This window comes from Bubalus kerabau, chromosome 6 (assembly GCF_029407905.1).
Source record: "Bubalus kerabau isolate K-KA32 ecotype Philippines breed swamp buffalo chromosome 6, PCC_UOA_SB_1v2, whole genome shotgun sequence".
Classification (NCBI taxonomy): Eukaryota; Metazoa; Chordata; class Mammalia; order Artiodactyla; family Bovidae; genus Bubalus; species Bubalus kerabau.
In genome coordinates, this window is record NC_073629.1 from 35,761,392 (window position 1) to 35,782,408 (window position 21,017).

General features: G+C 37.7%; 1 protein-coding gene across 1 annotated transcript in view; it reads left to right on the forward strand.

Annotated features, from left to right (window-relative positions):
• The window catches only part of LOC129656421 (calcium-binding mitochondrial carrier protein SCaMC-1-like), a 76,307-nt gene that overhangs the window by 10,685 nt on the left and 44,605 nt on the right, over window positions 1–21,017 (forward strand). Inside the window, exons 4-8 of the mRNA XM_055587100.1 lie at window positions 2,708–2,819; window positions 7,786–7,943; window positions 9,771–9,789; window positions 16,539–16,670; window positions 17,492–17,599. Of these exons, the coding sequence (XP_055443075.1) occupies window positions 2,708–2,819; window positions 7,786–7,943; window positions 9,771–9,789; window positions 16,539–16,670; window positions 17,492–17,599 (529 nt within the window). The remainder of the gene's footprint in view (window positions 1–2,707; window positions 2,820–7,785; window positions 7,944–9,770; window positions 9,790–16,538; window positions 16,671–17,491; window positions 17,600–21,017) is intronic.

Below are 21,017 nucleotides of genomic sequence, written 5' to 3' on the forward strand. Positions count from 1 at the left end.
TTTTGAAGGATAGGAGAGATTTGTGGAGAAGTAGCCATGACAAAGAGAGACATTTGTTGGATATGTTGTAGAGAAAGGAAAGTAATGATTGAGAAGGAGTAGGACCAATAGCTCGAGAGAGAGAGAGGGTCCTTGAGTAAGAGTCAACATGTAATTCTCGGAGGTAAGGATAAAAGTGGGTAGAGAGAAATTTATTTATTCATTTACTGAGCGCATGCTATTTATCTAGATGCTAGGGATGTAGTAGTGAAGGAAACAGGCAGAAATTCCTGCTCTATGGAACACACGATAATCAAGAGGAGACAATAGTAGAAAGTAGAAAAACAAATTATCTTAGATGGTGATAAGTGGAAAAATAATAGAAGGGAGGAAACCAGTATGGATGTGTGAATGATAGGGGAGTTGCAGTTTTAGATATGGTGAGTTGGGAAGGCCATGGTGGTGACATTTGTGTAGAGATTTGAAGAAGTGAGGAAGGAGTCATGATGGTCTTTGAGGGAAGAGCAGTCTAGGCAAAGGCAGTAGCACGAGCAAAGTCACCAGAAAGGCAGTATATCTGACAAGGTTAGGACACTGAGAGGGGAGCAGTGTGTCTGGAATACAGTGAATGAGGAAGAGGGTGGTAGGAAAGGAGCTTTAAGAGATAACAGGAGCCAGATCACATATGATCTTGCAGGAAATTACAAGGACTTTGGCTTTTGCCCTGGTAAGTCATTGGATGGTTTTAGACAGAGGTATGACATGATTTTAGATTTTAGGATCATTCTGGCCGATGTGTTGAGGATAGGGGGGACAAGGGTGAGAGTAGGGAGGACAGGTATGCAATAATACAGACAGCATTTGAGGGTGGCTTGTACCAAGATGGAGGAGGTAAGTAGTGATTGGATTCTGGATGTATTTTGAAATGTTCACAATATTTACTGCTGAATTGTGAGTGGAGTGTAAAAGAAAAAGAATAGTTAAGAATAGTGCCAAGATTTTTGGCCTGAGCATCTAAAAGAATGGAATTGTCATGTATTGAGAGGGGTAAAACTGTGAGAAAAGCATGTTTGGGATGGGGTAGATATCAGAGTTCAGGTTTGTTTTTGTTGCTTTTCAGATGCTAACCAGACATCTAAGTAGAAATGTTAGGTGGGCAATTTGAAATAGGAATCTGGAGTTCAGAGGATCACTCAAGAGAGACATTTGGAAGTCATAGCCCCATAGATGGTATTTGAAGCCATGAGACTGGAAGAGATAACCAAGAAGAGAGTATAATGCTCTGAGTCCTGGTGTTCTTTCATGTTTAGAGGCAGGGGAGATGAGGGCAAACCAGTGAAGGAGACAGAGAAGGAGCAGCCAGAGAAAAAGGAGGAGGGCTAAGAGAACACTCTATTCTGGAAACCAGATGAAAATGTTTCAAGTAGGAGAGAACTGTCTTTGTCATATGCTGCTGACACGGTAAAGATGAGGATAAAGAAGGTGCCATGGAGAATACTGGTGTAGTAATAGTAGTGAGAGCCTGATGGGAGTGGGTTCAAAAGAGAATGAGAAATTGGAGACAGAAGGTAGATAGCTCTTTAAAGTAATTTATTTATGTATATATTTTTGGCTGTATATGTGCGTGCATGCTAAGTCACTTCAGTGGTGTCTGACTCCTTGCAACCCCATGGACTGTAGACTCCCAGGCTCCTCTGTCCATGGGATTCTCCAGGCAAGAATACTGAAATGGGTTGCCATGCCCTTCTCATTTTTTGGCTGTACCATGCAGCTTATGGGATCTTAATTTCCCTGTCCAGGGATTGAACCTGGGCTCCCTGCATTGAAAGCTTAGAGTCTTAACCACTGGACCACTAGGGAAGTCCCTAGACAACTCTTTAGAGAGTGTTACTGCAAAGGCAGAAATCTAAGAGGTGACTGTTGGGAAGGTTGGGTTAAGGGGTTTTAAGATGAGAACACTTCAACACTCATGTTTTACTGAGAAATGGGGGACAACATGGCCTGAGAGTGAGAGTCAAAAATTGATTTGGTGGCTTGAGATGTGTGAAAATTAGCAGTAATCACTGAGGAAAATGAGAAAGGGTGCTACCTCAAACAAGTAACTTTGAAATTTTGGGAACCTCACATTTCAAAATGATATATTTCATTGTCTTTCTTCACATTCTTAATTTCATTTAAAGATTTGAGAAATTCAATGATGAGAATGCTTAAAATTAGTTTACTATTATCTCATATTAATGAAAATTCTATTTCCATTGATATTTGCATTTCTTATGATATTTTTGACATTGGATATTTTATATCCATAGAAAAGAAAATTGCCTTTTGAGATCCATAACCAAAAAGGGTAATTGTCAGCCATCATTTTGATTGTTATAGGAGTTACAAGATGAAGTTACAAATAGGAAGAAGGGGAAATATTTAAAGGAGAAATGCTAGAAGGTTGGGATGTAGTAATACTGACAGCTTGTTAGTTCTTTATAATTTACAAGGCCTTTGTACATATAATCCAGTTTAATACTCTAATAGCTCTGTTTTGTAGGAATTATTCCCATATAAACCAAAATTTAGAGATGTGAGATGCACTTTCTACATCACAAAAGTAACAATGTGCAGAACTCAACACAGCTTGAATTTTAAGAATATGAGATGTCATTTTGATAATGCTTTTTTTTTTTTTGATAATGCTTTTTAAAATGTATGAATTGTAATTTGTATTAATTTATAGCATGGATGCTGATGGGTCACTTACAGTGGATTGGGATGAATGGAGGAAGTATTTTTTATTTAAACCTGCAAGAAATATGGAGGAAATTGCCCATTACTGGAGCCATTTTACCGTAAGTGGTCTCTTTTTAAGAATTTGTATGTCTTATTCTATGAATCATGGGTGGAAATGTAATGCATTACATACTCTTAGAAAATTGTGGGGCCAGAAAATTATTTAGTGAGGTTTTACTGATGAAAAAAGTGATGTTATACTATACTATAAATGATGTTTCCTCAGAAATTTGTATGATGCTAAAAAATCTGAGTCGACATGTAATATCTACTTCAACTAAAGTTTCAACCTGCAAAAGGCAAACATCTGTTGACAGGAAGTACACTCTTAAGAGTTGATTACTCCTACTCAGCACCATCATTTTGTGTTGTAGTTGCTTATTTTCTTGCCTGAAAAGTAGGGAGTGTGAATTGCAGATTGCTGTATTATATAACACTTCACTGATAAATATTTGTTGGATGAATGAATAAACTTTGAACAGAAGTTTTTGAAAGAGTGTTCAAAGCTTTGGTTTTTTCCATATGCATATATACCTCATAGTCGGCATAGGTCTTGTCTGTTGGTACACTTAAAAAATCTATGTTTCATAATTTCTTAAAGTTCTCAAAATTTCTTAAACTATCTTAAAAGTTTTGCTTAGTAACTACAAACTAAAATCTATACTATTCTTCTGTGTCTCATGATTATATGTATACAGTTGAACCTTGCACAATGCAGATTTGAACTTCACAGATTTACTTATATACATATTTTTTTTTCTCATTTATCTTTTATCCAAGCATTTTATTTTATTTTATTTTTTTTTTAATTTTATTTTATTTTTAAACTTTACATAACTGTATTAGTTTTGCCAAATATCAAAATGAATCTGCCACAGGTATACATGTGTTCTCCATCCTGAACCCTCCTCCCTCCTCCCTCCCCATTCCATCCCTCTGGGTCGTCCCAGTGCACCAGCCCCAAGCATCCAGTATCGTGCATCGAACCTGGACTGGCAACTCATTTCACACATGATATTTTACATGTTTCAATGCCATTCTCCCAAATCTTCCCACCCTCTCCCTCTCCCACAGAGTCCATAAGACTGTTCTATACATCAGTGTCTCTTTTGCTGTCTCGTACACAGGGTTATTGTTACCATCTTTCTAAATTCCATATATATGCGTTAGTATACTGTATTGGTGTTTTTCTTTCTGGCTTACTTCACTCTGTATAATAGGCTCCAGTTTCATCCACCTCATTAGAACTGATTCAAATGTATTCTTTTTAATGGCTGAATAATACTCCATTGTGTATATGTACCACAGCTTTCTTATCCATTCATCTGCTGATGGGCATCTAGGTTGCTTCCATGTCCTGGCTATTATAAACAGTGCTGCGATGAACATTGGGGTACACGTGTAAATATATACATATTTTTTCACAGTAAATATGTACTAAAATACTACATGATCTGTGGTTGACAATGGATATGGAGGGCTAACTGTAAAGTTCTACATGGGTTTTTGACTGTACCTGGGATCAGTGCCTCTAACCCCTGTGTTATTCAAGGGTCAAATATATACATGCATCCATATGTCCTGTCTCTGAGAAATGGAGAAGACCAGTAGGATCACATTACTATTGATAGATAAAATAATTTTACTGTCTTAGCTGTAATAGTGTGCCTTCTCTACTCATAATATGACCCTTACGAAACTGTCTTGTTACCAACATTCTTTCAATAAATACATAATCATTAAGAGATTTTTTTCCTTTAGGAAGTGTTCATTCTGTATCTTCCTTTTAGAGATGATTAAAGCAAATTCAAGACAATGAAAAATACATTTATTGTATGCCTGTGTGCGTGCTAAGTTGCTTTAGTCATGTCCGACTCTTTGCGACCCTATGGACCATAGCCTTCCAAGCTCCTCTGTCTGTGGGATACTGGAGTGGGTTTCTATGCCCTCCTCCTGTATTGGTAGATGGGTTCTGTACCACTAGTGCCACCTGGGAAGTCCATTGTATGCCTAATATATGATAAGTTTTCTGTTTAATAATGAGATAAACAGCAAACAGGCATGAAAAATGCTTATTTTGAAAATTAACTGATATAGTGTTGGTGATAACCTACTAAAGTCATTTAAAATGAGCTCAGTTAACTGCCTTTTGGGTATAGTGCTAACAAAGGGTGCTTCATTTGTTCCATGGGCAGGCCCACTGTTTGGTTTATAGTAATTTCACAGGATACAAATGTGCTTGGAACTCCAGCTGTACAGCTCAGAGGTAGAAAGCAGCCGCTTCTGCAGGGTGGAAACAGTGCCGGCTCTGGTTCAAATCCCAGCTCTGCCATTTACTGTCTGGGTGAGCTGGAGTAAATTATTTAATCTCTCTGGGCCTCAGTTTTCTTAACTGTAAAACTGGGGTAGTAATACTTACTTCTCTTAGGGTTATTATGAGAACTGAAGATGACACATATAACTGTTTAATACAGCACTGGGTTTGCTCTGTAAATGTCAGTTTTTATTTCTTAAACAGATATTGAGCTATTTCCTAGTCATATTACTGCTAATGACTAAGCGCAGCCAAGCACTTGGAGGACTAATTGCTTTCAAGCACTCTATGTTTTACAATTAATACAATTACATTCACTGAGTGTTTTTTAGTGCCAAACATTATGCTGAGTGCTTTATATGCTCTAAGTTACTTAATTTAAAAAAATAAGTCTATCCAGTTAAGTATTAGTATTGTTCCTCTTTGCATTTGAGGAAACTAAGTCACAGAGGGTTCATTCAATTAGGAGCTTGGGGATTCAGGATTTGAATCCCACCTGACTCCTGAGCCTAGGTCCTTAATCATGACATATGTGATCAAACTTGCAGCCTACTAGGCTCCCCTGTCCATGGGATTTTCCAGGCAAGAGTACTGGAGTGGGGTGCCATTGCCTTCTCCTTGTGATACATATACCACAGAATTTATAATCTGCTCTGCACACTACATGGGAAGGCCCAGGTTTTTTTTTATCAATTACACAGGAAAGTGCTTCTAAATGTATTATCATATATTTTATATTTGCTTTGTTAGAAGTGAATGGAACAACAGACTGGTTCCAAATCGGAACAAGTACGTCAAGGCTGAATATTGTCATCGTGCTTATTTAACTTATATGCAGAGTACATCATGGGAAATGCTGGGCTGGATGAAGCACAAGCTGGAATCAAGATTTCCAGGAGAAATATCAATAACCTCAGATATGCAGATGACACCACCTTTATGGCAGAATGCGAAGAACTAAAGAACCTCTTGATGAAAATGAAAGAGGAAAGGGAAATAGTTGGCTTAAAACTCAGCATTCAGAAAACTAAGATCATGGCATCCGGTACCATCACTGCATGGCAAATAGATGGGGAAACAGTGACAGATTTTATTTTCTTGAGCTTCAAAATCACTGCAGATGGTGACTGCAGCCATGAAATTAAAAGATGCTTGCTCCTCGGAAGGAAAGCTATGACCAACCTAGACAGCATATTAAAAAGCAGATACATTACTTTGCCAACAAAGGTCCATCTAGTCAAAGTTGTGGTTTTTCCAGTAGTCATGTATGGAGAGTCAGACTATAAAGAACGCTGAGTACCGAAGAATTGATGCTTTTGAACTGTGGTGTTGGAGAAGACTCTTCAGCATCCCTTGGACTGCAAGGAGGGCCAACCAGTGTATCCTAAAGAAAATCAGTCCTGAATATTCATTGGAAGGACTGATGCTGAAGCTGAAACTCCAATACTTTGGCTAGCTGATGCGAAGAACTGACTCACTAGAAAAGACCCTGAGGTTGGGAAAGATTGAAGGTGGGAGAAGGGGACGATAGAGGATGAGGTGGTTGGATGGCATCACTGACTTGATGGATATGAGTTTGAGTAAGCTCATGGAGTTGGTGTGCTGCACTCCATGGGCTCGCAGAGTCTGACACTGTAGTGGGAATTGCTCATAATGTAGTTTCACAGCCTTGAGAAATTCCACAGAAATAGCACCTGGAAAAACAGCATATATTAAGAAACTGTGTTAATGATTATCTTTCATGTTTTTCTTAAGAATAATCTCCTTGTTACAAACCCCAAGGCTAAACCCAGAAGGGAGTGTGACTGGGATCACGAAAGCATGGACCTTGGAACACCTGGGTTGGCATCAAGCATGAATGCTGCCTACGCACTTGCTGATTGTTCCTGAGACTAGCCCTAAAGGGAATGGCCTGGGGTAAAAACAAGGAGATCTGGACTGTGTCAGTGTAGTGTCTTGGGAAAGCTATGATCAAAAAATCTTATAGTATGAAATTAGGAATAAAAGCTGGACTCAGAGTGGACTCTGCACCTCAGTCCAATAGCAGCTGCAGATCCCCTGACACATTGCACCAGATTTCGTATTCTGTCTTCATTCTCGTTGCTTGCTCCCGGACCATTAGGGCAACACGACATGAGTGAGCAACTGAACTGAACTTGTTAGAAGTGAAAAGTCTCACTGAAGATAATAGGAGAATCCGATAGTCTTGAACACTGAAGATACTTATACATTATTGCCTCTTAAATAACTATTCTCACCACTGTGTGCATAGCCTGTATTTGACTATAGGGCATTCTCGATGGCTCAGCAGGTAAAGAAACCGCCTGCAATTCAGGAGACACAGGAGAGCTAAAAGTATTTATTAGAATTTGACAAATTGTTCTTTTTGTATTTAATCTTAGACAAATAATTTTATATTGAAAATGGTATACAGATTTTTAAATGGTTGAATTGTAAAGGTTGTCCTAAGCATGATACAAAAAATTGTCAATTTATATTTTTAATATATATTAATTTTATAATCGACAGTATTTCAAGCTAATTTATGAGTTATTTAAAGTTATATTAGTTGGTAAATACAAAATTCTAGGAAAGACTGATATTAATTTGCTGTGGAGATGAAATATATAAAAAATTTATACCTTATTAGGAGATAACATTTCCATTTGAGATCAGCTAACTATAATGTTATGTAAAATTTGTTTTGATAGGGAATTGACATGGGAGATAGATGGACTTTTCATAATTTAATTGATGAAAAGAGAAAATCTGGCCATCTGTGGAAATATCTGTTGGCTGGAGGCATAGCGGGTACGTGTGCTCGAACATGTACAGCGCCGTTAGAGCGTCTGAAAACCCTCATGCAGGTGTGTTGCATAGTTCGTGTACATGATTTTGAGTAATGTGAATAATGTTTGATGCTTTTAAAAAGGAGGATTTCAGAAGTCTTAATATTTCTTGATTTTGTCATGTGCAAATTGCTTCATTGCCAGTAATCTAGACTCAGTTATTCAATAAGTTCCCAGACACTCAACTCACCTTGAGGGTGCAACAACCAAGTGATATACCATTCTCATTCACATGCATTTTGGAGTTTTGTGATGGAGACAGATCTGCAAATAAATAATTAAATAAAACCTAGTACTAGTATTCGGAGAAGGCAATGGCACCCCACTCCAGTACTCTTGCCTGGCAAATACCATGGACAGAGGAGGCTGGTAGGCTGCAGTCCATGGGGTCGCTAAGAGTCGGACACGACTGAGCGACTTCACTTTCACTTTTCACTTTCATGCACTGGAGAAGGAAATGGCAACCCACTCCAGTGTTGTTGCCTGGAGAATCCCAGGGACAGCGGAGCCTGGTGGGCTGCCGTCTGTGGGGTCGCACAGAGTCGGACACGACTGAAGTGATGCAGCAGCAGCAGTACTAGTATTCTAGAGAGGGCAAAAATTAGGAAAATCTTTTTTTTTTTTTTGATGGAGCCTGGGAAGGGAAGGCTACACAAAACTCTTGATTCTCTCCCTGGACTGGAAATTGTGACAAGAGACAGAAAGTGGTCAGGGTTGCACTCCCTCTTTATTCCTTATCAAATGCAGGGCCCTGTAGGTGGAATTCTTCAGTTTTCTGAAGTTTTGGGTCCCTTTCAAATTGATGCAGGCAATTAAGAAATTGCCTGAGCCTCATGGCCAAGTCTCTGGTTATGACTGTTTAACTGAAATCAGGTGAGAAGGCTGTTCACCCTCTTCATTGCTCTATTCAAGGCAGAAGTGATAAACCTATAACAACATTCAGTCACTGTCTCCTTTTAGCTTTTTTGGGTCACCACGGAATAAATCTAACTTTTATAGAAATATACAAAGCAAGAGAGCATATCTGGCTGCTGGTATTCTGAGCTCAAAGCAGGGGAAAGGGACAGGAGGCCCACTGTGTATATTTACTCACTTAATTCATCTGTTTCTAATCCTGTGCCTCACTGAATTATTGAATTCTGTATTCCTGAGTTAAGATCCTCTCTGCTTCCTCCAGAGAATAAAGCCTCATGGATTTTTAATGGAAAATTTAGTTCTATGTGCTTTCCCCTCCTCAGACCCTTAAGTTACAACTTTTACTTTGCTAAATTAGTTATCACTTTTCCATTTGCTTTCTACCTCCCCCAAATCTGATGAAAGCACTAGTACCTTTACCCCTGCAGATTAGTAATGAGGTGACCATATAATTTTCATTTGAACCAAGACACTTTTAAAAAAGAAAGGGGTGCTTAATAACCATGTAGGGACAGCTTTTGGGCGAATTGGGATCGATGGGTGCCCTAGTTATTGCCTTCTTTGTTACTCTACTATTGTTTTTGTGGGGTTTTGGGAGGACGAGGAAATAAACATGTGGGGTCATTCTACCACTTTTTCTGAAAGTCAGTATCTTACATGTCTAAAATTATTTTATTTTTCTTTTCTCTTTGATTGGCAGTTTGGCAGAATATGGACATCAAGGTCAAAAATGCTTTCCCTTAGTACTTCTTAAGGCATTATGCTATTATTTTCTAGCATTCAGTATTACTTCTGAAAAGTCTGATGCCATTTTGATATTTTGTAGATCACCTGATTTTCCTCTCTGGAAGCATTTAGTCATGCCTCTACCTTGAGCTTTCCCAATGGCTCAGCATGTAAAGAATCTGCCTGCAATGCAGAAGACACAGGAGACACGGGTCAGATTCCTGGGTGGGGAAGATCCCCTGGAGGAGGAAATGGCAACTGACTCCAGTATTTTTGCCTGAAAAATCCCATTGATAGAAGGTAGGAAAAAAAATCCCATGGATAGAGGAGCCTGGTGGGCTACAATCCAAAGAATCTCAAAGAGTCGGACATGACTGAGCAACTAAGTACTACGTTGGGTATTCTGAAATTGTACAATGTGAGTTTAGGTAGGTTGTTTTCAACCCATTGTGCTTGACACTTGGTGGGCTCTTCTTAACCGTAAACTTAGGTCTTTCCTCAGCATTAGTGTATTCTAGTGTTTCCTCCTTAGTTTTCTTCACTTTATTCTCTCTGCAATTCTTCTGGTTGAATGGTTGAATGTGGTACCTCCCAGACTGACCTCGATGAAGCTTGTGTGTGTGTGTTAGTTGCTCAGTTGTGTCTGACTTTTTGTGACCCAATGGACTGTAGCCTGCCAGATTCCTCTGTCCATGGGATTTTCCAGGCAAGAATACTGGTGTGGGTTGTCCTTCTCTTCTCCAGAGGATCTCCTGACCCAGGGATTGAGCCTGGGTCTCCTGCATTGCAATCTTATCTTTTCATAAATATTTTTATTACTATGTCATTTTATTCAACATTCTGGGACATTTCTTCAGTACTGTTTTTAACCCTTCTATTGAACTTCTTATTTTAGTAATCACAGTTTAAATTTCTGAGAGCTCTTTTTATCCTTTTGATTGATCTTTTTTCATAGTATCTTCTTGTTTGGTATTTCTTAAAATGAATTCAATATCATCTTGATTCTTTCTGAGGACATTACAGGGTTCTTTATGTTGTTTTGTTTTAGTTAACTGTAGTTCCCTAAATTGTCTCTATTTTCTGTGGATTTAATTATTCTGTTTATCTTAGTTTTGGGTTCTATGCTGCCTTTCCTCCTTCACATATATTATGACCCTTTATTGTTCTTTTATATTAAAAATGAAGAATGGATATTTTAGGTAGCTTATATAGATTTCTTCTGCAGTTGTGTTTTCTAGCTATGTTTCTCCCACACATTTTTTTCTTTTTTTACAAATTGAGATATAATTGACTTATTATATTAGTTTTATGCATACAGTATAATGATTCAGTATAGGTATGCATTGCAAATGATCACCACAATAAATCTAGTTAACATCCATCACCATATATAGTTATGCTTTTTTCTTCTGATGAGTTTTCAAATCTACTCTCTTAGCAAATCAGAATTTCTGTTCTAAAAGGAATTTATACATCTGTTTATTTGCATTGTCTTTCTGTCACCAAGAAAATCAAGGAATGACCGTAAGAAATAAATCCCTGTGAATCAGCCTCTTGAAAATTCCACATGTTTTTTTGTAGTCTCATTGCTGCTTTTATCAGCTTCAGTCTTCTATGTAGCGCAGGCTTAAGCTTCTGGACTCCACACTCTCCACCTCTCCGCTCTGGGAGGCTGAGATAGAGGACCAGGGGGCAGCAGCCCTTCTCAGGTCTAGCCCTGCTCTGCTTGTAGCACTGTCACTTCTCCTTTATATACATTGACGCTAAAAATTAGAATACCCTTGGGGAATGGAACCGTTTGTCACTGTGAAGTGATCTTCTTTGTCTCTGTAAATGCCTTTAGTTCTTTTTGTCTGACATTAATATAGATGCACTCCCGCCTCTTGCTTGGGATTTGTATTATATATCCATTGTCATTCTTTTACTTTCAGGCTTTCAGCATTTGTATGTTTTAGATAAGTTACAGGTAAATGGCATATAGGTGGTTTTTATTTTATTTTTTATATTTTTCATTTGTTTGGCTTGCCAGCATGGCTTGCAGGATCTTAGTTCTTCTACTGTGGACTGATCCAGGCCCTCGGCAGTGAAATCACAGAGTCCTTACCACTGGACTGATGCGGAATTTCCTGGATTTTGTTACATTTTAAACTGGAAGACTTATTTCGTTTAACAGTTGGTGTACTTATTGATATTTTGTGCAAGGCTGCCTATATTTTTTAAAGTTATTCTACTTTTTTCCCCCTCCATTAGTTTTTGATGTTGTTTTTTAAAATATCACTTGGAGTAATAACTTGAGGAACTATGATGATGATATCCAACTTGAGACTAGATCTTTATTCGTTTCTGTTAGGTGCTTGGGAGGACTATCAATCTGGGATCACATTATTTAATTCAGATTTGAGTCTTGAAGTTCCCAGAACCACCCAGCTGATTCAAAGCCATGCTGTAAGTCCTTGCAGAGGCTGGTTTCTTCTGGTTTACCCTTACCATAAGGGGATAGACCTGCAAAGTCCCAGTTTAAAGTGGAGATGGTTCTTCAGAGACCTATACCTTCAGTGAGCCCTGAGCTTTGTCTTTTGTTTTCTGTTAACCCAGCAAGGCAACAAAACAATGAGTTAACTTTATAATTGTTTTTTCTGGGTCCAGAAATACGCTTGAATGCTAATCCTACCTTTCTGAATTTTGTCTTCTCTCCTAGATACTGGCCTTGGAATATGTCTCTGTCTTGTTAGCTCATGGATACCTTTAAGAAACTTTAAGACATAAATATGCCATTGGCTTTTTCAGTTATCCTTACTTGGAAGTACATTCCTTCCTTATTACCCAGCTTGCCATTACTGAAAGTGAATTCTATACATCAGTTCAGTTCAGTTCAGTGACTCAGTCATCTCCGACTCTTTGCCAACCACATGAACTGCAGCACGCCAGGCCTCCCTGTCCATCACCAACTCCCGGAGTTTTCCTAAACTCGTGTCCCTTGAGACAGTGATGCCATCCAACCATCTCATCCTCTGTCGTCCCTTCTCCTCCTGCCCTCAATTTTTCCCAGCATCAAGGTCTTTTCAAATGAGTCAGCTTATCACATCAGGTGGCCAAAATATTGGAGTTTCAGCTTCAATATCAGTCCTTCCAATGAACACCAGGACTGATCTCCTTTAGGATGGACTGGTTGGATCTCCTTGCAGGCCAAGGGAGGCTCAAGAGTCTTCTCCAATACCACGGTTTAAAAGCATCAATTCTTTGGCGCTCAGCTTTCTTTATAGTCCAATACTCACATCCATAATTGAATACTGGAAACACCATGACTAGACAGACCTTTGTTGGCAAAGTAATGTCTCTGCATTTTAATATGCTGTCTAGGTTGGTCATAACTTTCCTTCCAAGAGTAAGCGTCTTTTAATTTCATGGCTGCAGTCACCACCTGCAGTGATTTTGGAGCCCCCAAAAATAAAAATCTGCCACTGTTTCCCCATCTATTTGCTGTGAAACGATGGGACGGGATGCCACGATCTTAGTTTTCTGAATGTTGAGCTTTAAGCCAACTTTTTCACTCTCCTCTTTTACTTTCATCAAGAGGCTCTTTAGTTCTTCTTCACTTTCTGCCATAAGGGTGGTGTCATCTGCATATCTGAGGTGATTGATATTTCTCTTGACAATCTTGATTCCAGCTTGTGCTTCTTCCAGCCAAGCATTTCTTATGATGTACTCTGCATATAAATTAAATAAGCAGGGTGACAGTGTACAGCCTTGACTTACTCTTTGTCTTATTTGGAACCAGTCTGTTGTTCCATGTCCAGTTCTAACTGTTGCTGCCTGACCTGCATACAGGTTTCTCAAGAGGCAGGTGAGGTGGTCTGGTATTCCCATCTCTTTCAGAATTTTCCACAGTTTATTGTGATCCACACAGTCAAAGGCTTTGGCATAGTCAATCAAGCAGAGATAGATGTTTTTCTGGAACTCTCTTGCTTTTTTGATGATCCAGTGGATGTTGGCAATTTGATCTCTGGTTCCTCTGTCTTTTCTAAAATGCGCTTGAACATCTAGAAGTTCGTGGCTCACGTATTGCTAAAGCCTGGCTTGGAGAATTTTGAGCATTACTTTACTAGTGTATGAGATGAGTGCAATCGTGCGGTAGTTTGAACATTCTTTGTCATTGCCTTTCTTTGGGATTGGAATGAAAACTGACCTTTTCCAGTCCTGTGGCCATTGCTGAGTTTTCCAAATTTGCTGACATACTGAGTGCAGCACTTTCACAGCATCATCTTTCAGGATTTGAAATAGCTCCACTGGAATTCCATCACCTCCACTAGCTTTGTTCAGAGTGATGCTTCCTAAAGCCCCCTTGACTTCACATTCCAGGATGTCTGGCTCTAGGTGAGTGGTCACAGCATTGTTATTGTCTGGGTCATGAAGATCTTTTTTGTACAGTTCTTCTGCGTATTCTTGCCACTTTTTCTTAATATCTTCTGCTTCTGTTAGGTCCATACCATATCTGTCCTTTATTGAGCCCATATTTGCATGAAATGTTCCCTTGGTATCTCTAATTTTCTTGAAGAGATCTCTAGTCTTTCCCATTCTATTGTTTTCCTCTATTTCTTTGCGTTGATTGCTGAGGTGGGCTTTCTTATTTCTCCTTGCTATTCTTTGGAACTCTGCATTCAAACGGGTATATCTTTCCCTTTCTCCTTTGCTTTTCGCTTCCCTTCTTTTCACAGCTATTTGTAAGGCCTCCCCAGACAGCCATTTTGCTTTTTTGCATATTTTTTTTTTCTTGGGGATGGTCTTGATTCCTGTCTCCTGTACAATGTCACATACCTCCATCCATAGTTTATCAGACACTCTGTCTATCAGATCTAGTCCCTTAAATTTATTTCTTACTTCCACTGTGTAATCATAAGGGATTTGATTTAGGTCATACCTGAATGGTCTAGTGGTTTTCCCTACTTTTTCAACTTAAGTCTGAATTTGGCAATAAGGAGTTCATGATCTGAGCCACAGTCAGCTCCCAGTCTTATTTTTGCTGACTGCATAGCGCTTCTCCATCTTTGGCTGCAAAGAATATAATCAATCTGATTTTGGTGTCCACCATCTGGTAATGTCCATGTGTAGTGTCTTCTCTTGTGTTGTTGGAAGAAGGTGTTTGCTATGACCAGTGCTTTCTCTTGGGAAAACTCTATTAGCCTCTGCCCTGCTTCATTTGCTTGTTACTCCAGGTGTTTCTTGAATTCCTACTTTTGTATTCCAGTCCCCTATAATGAAAAGTTTATCTTTTTTGGGTGTTAGTTCTAAAAGGTCTTGTAGGTCTTCATAGAACCATTCAACTTCAGCTTCTTCAGCATTACTGGTCGGGGCATAGACTTGGGTTACTGTGACATTGAATGGTTTGCCTTGGAAACGAACAGGGATCATTCGGTTGTTTTTGAGATTGCATCCAAGTACTGCATTTCAGACTCTTTTGTTGACTATGATGGTTACTCCATAAGGCTTTTGATATGTAGTCACATTTATCATTCATTACTTTTCCTAGTACTGTATGAAACTACCTTTTTTCCCTGTATCCTCCCAAACATCAGGTTATATTATTTTATAAAAGATCTTGCTGGCAAGAGAGACAATAATTGGTGCACCAAAATTTCCAAAAGGATCTAAATACTGAAATGAATCTTGTCACTTGTATTTTTATCTTACTAATGCTCTGAACAGAGAGGCCAAGGGATGACGCAGGAGGGCAGTTGGCTGGTAGGAAGGCACGTAGGTAGACTGATTAATGGTCACCTAGGCAGGCACCCATTTAGAGTGGAGTCTATCTGAGACTCCCTGAAGCTAGAGTGACTGGTGCAGGAGAGAGTGGGTATGCAAGGGCTTAGCTCAGTGACGTATATAAGCCAGGTCAGAAAGATTTCCTTATGTTCTATGTTGACTGAATTTTAACTCTCTTTTATAGATTTATTGCACAAATTAAAGTAAACCTATTTATTACTATGGCTTTAAAATATAGGTATCATTCTGGGTTGTGTCTTTTTCTCCTCAATAGAGAGTTGGTAATTATCTTCATACTGGTTCTTGTTTTGTTTTTTTTTTTTTTTTTTGGTCAGTTTTTCCTCCTTTTCTCTTCATATATGTTTTAAAATGAGCCTGCTGACCCCTCCACATTTACTGGGTATCCAACTATCATACTACAGCCATCAGACTGCTGCCAGTCTCCTTAAAAACAGATATATAGCTCTTTAATACCTCTTATTTTAAAACCACTTTTGTAGCTTCTTTTACTGGACTATATTTGTTGACTTTATCTTTTATTTTTCCCATTATCTTCACTCACATGTTGCATCATATTGCTCTGGGTTTAATTTTTCTCATGTTAATGCAGTATAGTCAATGTCTAGAGCACATTCTCTGATACTGTCTTAAGACAAGTGTATACCTCTTTTCTAATACGTGCCCTGGAGAAAGGTTTCAGATCTTGGCCACAGAGTTAGTTGGATTCCGCTTTCTTTTCTCTGCTTTCATTGACCACATTGATCACCCTTGTTAAAGGCCTCATAGCCACTTGTTAGCAATAAGTTCTCTGAGTTTCTGTGGCCTTAACTTTTCAGAAATGTTGCTTCCCCGACACTTCTCTTGAAATGTACACCCAGTTTCACTCTTCCTGATGGGAGAGTCATTTGTTCATCCCTCTGAGGAGGGGGTAACAAAGCAACCATGTCTGCAGCATGATCTTGTGTCCCCTGTGTAAGGTGTCCTCTTCTTAAGCTATAGTGCAGGGATTAAAATAAACATGGCTCAAAAGCTGTCTAATCATCCAAACAGCTGCTGTTTCCCCAACAGGAGAGACCCTCCATATTTTAGAAACTTTAACTCTGTCCTGCCAATCACATGAAAATTACAATATGTGGTTTTCAAGTTCTTCAAATCGTATTGTGATTTTCAAAATTCTTCCTTTCCTTTTCAAGGCTCAGAGTTTAGAAACAAAGAATGTGAAGATAATGAGCCATTTAATAGAGATGATGAAAGAGGGTGGAGTCATTTCTTTGTGGAGAGGAAATGGTACGAATGTTCTCAAGCTTGCTCCTGAAATAGCTGTTAAGATCTGGTCTTATGAACAGGTAAAAACCACACTGCCTATGACATTTATTAACAAGGGAATGTTATTCAGTTGTACTTTTTAAAAAATCGGTTGGGGTTATTACAAAACAAAGGGAAGTAGTTGTTTATCTGTGTTGGAACCTTACTATAAAGTTATATAATTATATTATTATTATATAATTGTGTGTGTGTGTGTGTTAAGTTGCTTCAGTCATGTCCAACTGTTTGTGACCCCATGAACTGTAGCCTGCCAGGCTCCTCTCTCCATGGGATTCTCGAGGCAAGAATACAGGTTTGTCATGTCATGTTGCTTCATTATAACATGGTTGCCATCAAAACATATTGCATAAGGTTCTCAGTTGTTTCCATCTCAAAGTTTTCCATTTTCTTTATATTTATTGCTTATCATAATCAACACTTGTTGAATGTTTGCTATATACCTTATTTGCTGTATGTCTTATTCTAAGCAAATCGAGGTACAAGATGAAGTCTCTACTGTTAAGGTTGAGGCCTCCTATCTAATATACATGACTATATTTAGGTACTAGGTAATGCAAGAGACACGGGTTCAATTCCTGGGTCAGGAGGATCCCCTGGAAGAGGATATGGCAACCCACTCCAGTATTCTTGCCTGGGAAATCTCATGGATAGAAGAGCCTGGTGGGCTATAGTCTGTAGAATCGCAGAGTTGGACATGACTGAGTGACTAAGCAGCACGAAAATGTGGATTATAGTTTTAAACTATAAATTAAATGCCTGGGTATCCACTGATATTGAATGACTTGCATGCCTCTTTGAACTTTTTCAATGCTAACATATCTTTGAACTCTTGTTAATACAGTATAAGGAGTATCTTTCTTCTGAAGGAGGCGAATTAGGAACACTTGAGAAGTTTGCTTCTGCTTCTTTGGCTGGTGCCACTTCTCAGTCTTTTATTTACCCCTTAGAGGTAAGTGCTATTGAAAAAGATCTGTTATCCTTAATGGAAATTATGGCTAATTTTTTTTCAAATGAGCCAGAATCCTCTTATTATTAGTAGCTATTGAGTAGAGAAAATCTGTTGCTAGGGTAGTGTTACCAGAGCTGTGATATCTAAGCTGGCATTTCTGTTGCTTTGATTTGTATCATATTTTATTTTACTAAAATATAAATATCACCTATATTTACTCATATAAGTGATACAGTATTTGTCTTTCTGACTTTGCTTAGTATGATAATATCTAGGTCCATCCATATTGTTGCAAATGGCATTATTTCATTCTTTTTGATGGCTAAGTAACATTCTGTTGTGTGTGTGTACATATATATATATGTACACACACACAAACATACCACATGTTCTTTATCCATTCATCTGCCAATGGGACATTTTGTTGTTGTTATTTTCTTGCATTTTCCCTTCCACATGAACATTAGAATTGGCTTGCCAAGTTTCTTAAAAAAACCAAAGTAAATCAAATTGGGATTTTGACTCTTAGTTGTACTTAGTGAATTTGGGGAAGAAATGACAATTATAATATTGAATTTCTTTTTTGCCCAGCAATGAGATATGTCTTCCTTTCCATTTAGATCTTTTCTTGTATTATTTGATAAAGTTTATAATTTTCTTATACAGGTCTTGTGCATTTGAGGCTTTTATTACTAGATACATTGTGGTATTTGTTGCTATTAATGTATTTCATTAGATTTTGCTAATGTTTACTGTTTGTATATATGAAAACACCTGAATTTTTAAGTTAAACTTATATCCAACCACTTTGCATTACTCTTATTAAATAATCTGGAAACTCTTAAGAGTTTCTTTTAATTCTTGTTTTCCTGAAATTTTATCATGAAATGTGTAGATTCTGACCCTTTTCTTTCGTCAGTTAATTTCAGATCTTTTTAATGATCTTTTTCCCGGCTCTGGGAAATCTTCTACTATTAAATAATTTTGGATTTTGCTTTTCTTTTTGATCTTTCTGTGTATATATATGTCTTCTTTATCCATTGATTTATTGATGGACACTTTGGTTGCTTCCATATATTGGCTGCAATGAACATAGGGGTGCATATATCTTTTCAAATTAGGGTTTTTGCTCTCTTCAGAAAAACACCCAAAAGTGGTGTTGCTGGAGCGTATGGTAGTTCTATCTTTAGGTTTCTTTGAAGAACTTCTGTACTGTTTTCCATAGTGGCTGCACCAATTTATATTCCCACCAACAGTGCTCAAGGGTTCACTTTCTTCACATCCTTGCCAACACTTGTTATTTGATGTCTCTTGATGATAGCCATTCTGATAGGTGTGAGGTGATATCTCATTATAGTTTTGATTTTCATTTCTCTGATGATTTGTGATACTGAGTATCCTTTCATGTTTGTTGGTCATCTGTATGTCTTCTTTGGAAAAATGTCTACTCAGATCTTCTGTCCATTTTTTTGGTGGGGAGTTTGATGTTGAATTGTATGAGTTCTTTGTATATTTTGGATATCAACCCTTTATCAGATATATAATTTGCAGATATCTTCTTCCATTCAGTAGGCTGCCTTTTTGTTTTGTTGATAGCTTCCTTTGTTGTGAAAAAGCCCTTTGATTTAATGTAATTTCATCTGTTTATTTTTGCTTTTGTTTCCCTTTGCCTGAGGAGACATATACAAAACATATTGCTAAGACTGATGTCAAAGTGTACACTGCCTATATTTTCTTCTAGGAGTTTTATAGTTTCAAGTCTTAAATTTAAATCTTTAATCCATTTGGAGTTTATTTTTGTAAATGATGTGAGAAAGTAGTCTGGGTTGACTCTTTTGCATATAACTGTCCAGTCTTCCCAGCACCATTTATTGAGAAGGCTGTCTTTTCTCCATTGTACCTCCAACATCTTGCCTCCTCTGGCATTATTTACAATTAGCCATATAAATATGGGTTTATTTCTTGGCTCTCTATTCCCTTCCATTGATTTATGTGTCTGTTTTGGGTCCAGCATCATACTGTTTTGATTGCTGTAAGCTTTGTAGTATAGTTTGAAACCAAGGGGTATGTTACCTCTAGCTTTCTTCTTCTTTCTCAAGATTGTTTTGGCTATTTATGGTATTTTGTGTTCCCATACAAATTTAAAAATTTTATTTGTCCTAGTTCTGTGAAAAATGCAATTGGTATTTTGATAGAGCCTACACCAAATCTGTAGATTGCCTTGAGTAATATAGTCATATTAATAATATTAATTCTTCTAATCCATGAGCATAGGTATCTTCCCATTTGTTTGTGCTGTCTTTAGTTTCTTTCATCAGTGTCTTACAGTTTTCTGGTACAAGTCCTTTATCTTTTTGGTTAGATTTATTCCTAGGTATTTCATTATTTTTGATGCAATTGTAAATGGGTTGTTTTCTAATTTTCTCTTTCTGTTAGTTTATTGTCAATGTAAAGAAATACCAACAATTATGTTTCCACATGTCAATTTTAAAAATTGCTTTGGCAGGTGGATTCTTAACCATTGGGCCACCAGGAAAGCTCTGGATGATAATTTTATATTCTGTAACTTTACTGAATTCCTTTATGAGTTTGAATAGTTTCCTTGGTGTCACCTTTTTAGTATTTTCTATATAGTATCATCTCACCTGCAAACAATGACAGTTTTACTTCTTTCCAATTTAGATCCATTTTCTTTTTCTTATCTGACTACTGTGGCTAGGACTTCCAATACTGTATTGAATAAAAGTGGTTTAGTGAGCATCTTTTTTTTGTTCCTGATCTTCGCTTTTCACCATTGAGTATGATGTTGGCAACAAGTTTGTCTTATATGGCCATTATTATATTGAGGTATAATCCCTCTGTGCCCACTTTCTTGGGAGTTTTATCATAAATGAATATTGAATTTTATCAGAAGTTTTTTCTGCATCTTGAGATGATCACATGATTTTTATCCTTCAATGTTCATGTAATGTGTGACATTGATTGATTTGCAAATATTGAACTGTCTTCCTAGATGAAATGTAATCTTGAATTCCTCTGAGGATTTAAATTATTTTTGTTTTAAAGTCTCTGATTTGTTTTGCTATTATTTATTTTTTATAAATTCCAAGTTAATGAATACAAGGAACACCCAGAGACCCTGGATTAATCATGAAGGTGGTACATATACACAATGGAGTATTATTCAGCCATTAAAAAGAACACATTTGAATCAGTTCTAATGAGGTGGATGAAACTGGAGCCTATTATACAGAGTGAAGTAAGCCAGAAAGAAAAACACCAATACAGTATACTAACGCATATATATGGAATTTAGAAAGATGGTAACAATAACCCTGTGTACGAGACAGCAAAAGAGACACTGATGTATAGAACAGTCTTATGGACTCTGTGGGAGAGGGAGAGGGTGGGAAGATTT